Source organism: Triticum dicoccoides, chromosome 1A (genome assembly GCF_002162155.2).
Source record: "Triticum dicoccoides isolate Atlit2015 ecotype Zavitan chromosome 1A, WEW_v2.0, whole genome shotgun sequence".
Classification (NCBI taxonomy): Eukaryota; Viridiplantae; Streptophyta; class Magnoliopsida; order Poales; family Poaceae; genus Triticum; species Triticum dicoccoides.
In genome coordinates, this window is record NC_041380.1 from 63,989,088 (window position 1) to 63,994,841 (window position 5,754).

At 59.5% G+C, this 5,754-nt stretch overlaps 1 protein-coding gene across 1 annotated transcript; it reads right to left on the reverse strand.

Moving 5' to 3' along the window:
- Nucleotides 1–835: 835 nt before the first annotated feature.
- LOC119363182 (putative serine/threonine-protein kinase-like protein CCR3) lies at nt 836–3,785 on the reverse strand. Its single transcript, XM_037628495.1, has one exon. The coding sequence runs from the start codon at nt 3,604–3,606 to the stop codon at nt 1,054–1,056; it is 2,553 nt and encodes an 850-aa protein (XP_037484392.1). The 5' UTR covers nt 3,607–3,785; the 3' UTR covers nt 836–1,053.
- Nucleotides 3,786–5,754: the final 1,969 nt, after the last annotated feature.

Genomic DNA, 5,754 nt, shown 5'->3' on the forward strand with positions numbered 1-5,754 from the left:
ATTGATCTACCTTCATATTGTTTGTTTTCAAAAGTCATGATTTCATAAAATTCCAGTTTTTTTTTCCATTTCATCATCTTTTTCGTTGATTCGTTTTGAGCATTGTACTTTTTGAGTTCGCCGGACCGCCATTAAAACCGCAGCCACATCATAAATCAACCCCCTTCGGGTGGGAACTAAAAACCTGTCATTTTTGCGATGGTGAGGGGCTAATAAAGACCTACTACAGTAGTAGTTTGTGTAGAGATCGGCGTTGAAATTGACACCGGCGTCCGCTTCGTCCTGACCAATCCTTTTGTCATCCTGGTTGCCGAAACTGCACACCACGAGACTACCGGCGGCCAAAGATGACGCGGAGTGCCCGGAGAAAACGACCGCGCCGTACGTGCTCGTCACGGCAGACCCAAAATCACACCGAGCGATTGCTCGCCGGCAGGAAGCAGCCCGGAACCACTTCCCAGCGACAGCGAGCGAACCCCCGATTGACCGCCCAGCGATGCGTCTGCGTCTGCGTTTGGGTTGGAACTTGGAATAAAGAAATTTGACCGCTCCACGCTTTAGTAGACCGGAGACCGGAAGCGAAGAAGAGAGAACGGCGCGGGAGATGGTAGCGCTTTGATCTGTTCAAACTCCAAAGATGCTCGACGATGATGATCGAGATTGATTCTTCCCTCCTGAATGGCCGAAAAAGCTGCTTGGGACGCAATGATTCTGCTGGAATCCCACAAAAGTGGCTTGGAACGCAATGATTCGTAGGGTAATCGGGAGAAATTATCATGCTGGGAATGATGCCGCAAAGGCTCGAACGCAGAGAGCATTGTTGAGACAGAAGAGATCAGTTCAATACGATCATGTACATCCACCAAGAACAAAATGCGTGAGACGAGTGAGATGATCACATCACAGATCACACGCACACAGAGAGACCTCTCCGGCTCCAAAATCTAGCCTCAAATCAAAAATCAATGAACTAACAAACGGATCACGATCCAAGGACCTCGCCTCCTTCCTTCCCGGGCTAATCACAATTTGAAACTCCTGGAACGAATGTGGCTACTCCGCGAGCCTTCCGGACAGCTCCATGGACGTCATGGAGAGGCTGGCGCTGGACGAGCTGTTGCCGAAGCCGCCGCCCGTGGTGGTGCCGCCGGCGCCGCGGCTGCCGCCCGCGCTGCCCTCGCAGAGCGCGAACGCCGTCTCCAGGTTGGCCACGATGTCGGCCATCGCCGGCCGGTCCTTGCCCTCGAGCCGCACGCAGTGCACGGCCGTGTACGCCACCAGCTCCACGGCCTCGGCCTCGTGCGGCGACGGCTCCGGCGCGCGCCCGTCCAGCACCTTGCCGAGCTCCCCGGCCACGATGCTCGGCTGCGCGTAGTCCACCACGCTCACCGGGCTCCCGCCCTCGGCCTCCTTGAAGATGGCGCGCTTCCCCGTCAGCGTCTCCAGCATCACCACGCCGAAGCCGTACACGTCGCTCTTCACGGTGAGGTGGTGCAGGCCGTAGTACTCCGGGTCCATGTACCCCACCGTGCCGGCGGCCTTCATGGACAGGTGCTGCGGTTGCGCCTGCGCGCCGCCCGCCTCCTCCGTCTCCGGCGGCCCCATCAGCGACAGCCCGAAGTCCGACACGCGCGCCACCCACCCGCCGTCCAGCAGGATGTTGGACGACTTGATGTCGCGGTGGATGATGGGCGGCACGGCGTACGAGTGCAGGTACTCGATGCCCCGCGACGCGTCCAGCAGGATCTTGATGCGCAGCTTCCACGACGACACCACCGGCGACGCCGCGTCGGCGTCCGCGCCGCCGCCCTTGGGGTGGAGGTGGTCGTAGAGCGCGCCGTTCTTCATGTACTCGTACACCAGCAGCCGCTCGTCGTTCTCCTCGCAGTAGCCGACGAGGCCGACGAGGTGCTTGTGGTGGAGCCGGGAGAGGAAGGCCAGCTCCGACCGGAACGCGCTCTCCTTCTCCTGGAACTTGCGCGCCATTGGCCCCGACGCCTCGCCGCGCTTGATGGCGACCTCGCGGCCGTCGGGGAGCTTGCCGCGGTACACCGTGCCGAAGCTCCCCGCGCCGATCTTGGCCTCCGGCTCGAAGCCGTTCGTCGCCGTCGCCAGCTGCGCGAACGTGTACTCCTCGGTGTGCTCCTTGAAGTTGAAGGACGACGGCCCGCTGCGCTGCCGCGTCATGGCGCGGGAGAGCTGCCGCCGGAAGAGGCCACGCGCCCGTGACCCGTTCGGCGAGCCGTAGGGGCTCGCCACGGCCCCGGCGCCGACTCCAAGGCCGACGCCACCGACGTTATCCGCCGCCGCGGCAGGGGCGTTGGTGGCGAGATTGGGCTGGACGGAGTTATGGATCCTCTTGTGGCTGCAGAAGCCGAAGACGAAGCAGTAGATGATGGAGCAGATGCCAGCGAAGACACCGACCGCGCCTACGACGGCGAAGGCGATCCAGACTTTGGACAATGGCTTTGTAGCCGTCGTTGGTGACTGAGGAGGCGACGCCGGTGCCGGCGGCGGCGTCGAGGTGTCGCACAGCCTATTGCAGATAACGCCGCCGCCCGCGCGCGCGCTCGCGCAGAGCTCTCCGGACCGAGGGTAAACGCCGCATTCGCACGAGGACTCGTTGAGGACGCAGGAGCCGGGGAGAATCGCGGGCAACGGCACCATCACCGCGGCGTTGTCCGCCGCCGGCGAGGTCGACGACCAGCACTGCACGGTGAAGTTTGCGGTGACGAGGCCGCACGTGAGGTTGCCGCCGGCGACGAGGAACTCGAACGCCGTCCCGAAGGCCGGGAAGTAGACGGTGGGGGTCGGCCCCGCGAGGTTCCAGCACACGGCGGTGTGGTTAGGCCGCCGGAGACCGCAGGCGTGGGAGTCGCCGACGGCGAGCCCGTGCGGGTAGAGGTCGTTCTGCGGGAGCTTGTCCACAAAGCCAGAGCAGAGCACGGCGCCGGTGGCCGACACGACGCCGCACGCGCGGGAGCCCCCCGCGGCGAGGGACGACACAGAGACGTTGGCGAAGGCCGCCTGCACGGCGCTACCTCTAGCCCCCCAGCAGCGGACCGCGGAAGAGGAGGAGCCCGTGTCGAGCGCGCAGGTGAAGCCGTCGCCGGAGACGAGGGAGCCGAACTTGCCGAGGGCCAGCTCCGGGAACTGGCCGGACTCCCTCCTCCACCATCGGATCCCGCGCGCCTGCCCGTCGTACGCGGCGACGTGCTCGGCCCCGACGGCGAGGTCCGAGAGGGGCGCAGGGCCCCTGTACACCCGCCTGAGCTGCCCCGGGACCGCCGGCGGCCAGCAGAAGAGCGCGGGGACGCCACCACCCGCGGCCGCGCCAACGCCGCAGAGGAAGCCCGCGCCGCCCGAGACCTGCGAGAAGACGAGCCACGGCGCGACGGGCGAGGCGGAGGCGTTGTAGGCCGACGAGCCGGCGCCGGGCGCGACGCAGTAGACGGTGCCGTTGTCGGCGGCGACGCCGCAGACGGCGGAGCCCCCCGCGACGGCGAGCGTGGAGGCCGCGACCTCCGCGGGCGCGAGCAGCAGCAGCAGCAGGAAGGGGAGGAGGAGCGCCGCGGCGAGCTGGGGTGCGGGCTGCGCGCGGGTCATTGGTGGGAGAGCGTGACGGCGGCGGCCGTCATCTGCGAGGCGCTGGGCGGCGGCGCGCACGAGGGGCTGCGGAGCCGGTGGCGGTGACGGTGGCGGGGAGCGACACGGGAGCGGGGGACGGGACGGGGGGGCGCGGACGGACGGATTAAATTAGCGCCCGTGGAAAAGGTAAATGGGCGGGCGGGACGAATGGACGGGGCGACCGCGTCGGGGTTTCCGTTCCGTCTGGATGTCTTTCTTTCTTCTTCTTTCTCCTCGCGTTTCCACTGCTGCGATGGTGGCGGCGGCGGCGGCGGCTTCCTGGTGGCCCGGCGTACACGTGGTTTTGGACGGGAGGCGGGGGACGCGGCGCGGTCTGGCTCTGCGACCGCGGTCGCCCGGGCGTGGCGGACAGCCGGAGCACGCGCCTCTGCGGCTGGCTGCTGGTGCCTGGACTAACCCGTGAAGTTTTTTTTTCTTGCGAGAATACTACCCCGATGATTTGGCTATAGATTTGGCTATATAAAAAAAGTAGTGCACATTTACATGTAACTATTGTACTTGTCGGCTATAAATTTGGTTATAGATGACTTGGCAAGACCAGCAGTTGACTATACTATTAACCATACTATTAGGCAAAATGTTAATACAACAATGGTTGTATGTAGTAAATCAACACGGCATCTCTACCGATGTTCAGCAGAGAGGTGGCCACAAAGTTGAGGGCTGGCGCTGCCGCCGAGCTTTTGACGGCACCGAGACGGTTTCACCGGTCCTGACTTGCTCAAAGTTCTTTCTTTCTTTCGGCAAACCTCACTTCCTCGTACCCCGTTGATGATTCAAAACTCGAGAGCGAACGGTCGACTTTAATGGCGTGTTGTAGGGACTGTACAGCGTCCGGGTGAAAAAAGTGAAAGCGTGTTTTCCGGCCGGACACGTAGGACACGGTACATATACATGGAACAAACATGTACTCTACTACGTACTACCAGTACTGCAGCACCCTGTATGGATCCTCTATTTAGCACACACAAACGTGCATTACAATTATGAACGGACGGAATAATGTTACACCGATACTCTTTATAGAAGCTCGTACAAATATGGTACCTATTCGTTTGGAAGTTCAAACAAAAATCACGAATAAACCCACAAGTGTCCTCCGTCGCCTGGCTCTGCCTCTCGGCGATGGTGTGGTTTTGGCGGCAGGGTCAGCAACGACGCCATTTCTTTCTTGCAGGTGTCGCATAGGAACGCCATTTCCTGTCCTGATGTGATCCTCGCTCCTCGGCGGCGGTGTTGATAGGGGGGTTGGGGAGAGGGGTCGCCAGCGGCAATGGGCGACACCGCAATTGGTACCCTCATGTTTATCGTGTGGTCTCTGGCGTTGGCTCTTCGCTTTTCCCCCAAAGCTCAGCCCAATTCTATGATATTTGGTGACGGACAATGGTGATGTGGTGACTATCGTGCTCTTGGTATAGACTGGGTTAATTGCAGCCTTCGATGATGCATATGCATGGCTAAGCCCACTTCACAAAGTGACTCTGGTTGATCCTATGACGGAGCTCTTGATCAAGGGTTGTGCTGTTTGGTGGAATAATGGTTTTGCAAAACCCTTTCATGGTATTGGCAAAACATTTTTTTTTAAAAAGGAGGTTATCCCCGGCCTTTGCATCAGAACAATGCATACAACCATATTATTAATAAGCAAAAGGTTCAACAAAGTCTTCAGGTCTCAAAAGGAAAAAAAAAGCTCACATAGAGCAAAAACATAAAGGAACATGATAGCCACAACCGGCAGGCAAAAAAGAAAATAGGAAACTAAACACCTATCCTATTACATGACCGCCATCCAAACCGGTTGAAAATAGCCCGTGCTACCGTCTCCCACCGGATAGACCCAGTAACCAAATGCTCTCTAGCATCCGTCGGAGTGAGTAGCAACCACATACGGGTCAGTGAAGTGGCCCGAAAAATAACCTGCAAGAAATAAATATTTTGTTTTTCTGTTAAAAATTATAAATCGTTCCTGCAGTTCCAAACTGCCCATAATAAAGCACATACTCCTACACGGATATATCTCGCCGTTTCTGAATCTATCTCATCTAACCACGTCCCAAAGAACGTGTTGATAGTATTCAGAGGAGTAATATTAAATGCTATGTGGAC

What these genes read in the sequence shown, in the direction of transcription:
- LOC119363182 (XM_037628495.1), bottom strand. Translation starts at nt 3,606, where the DNA reads ATGACCCGCGCGCAGCCCGCACCCCAGCTCGCCGCGGCGCTCCTCCTC.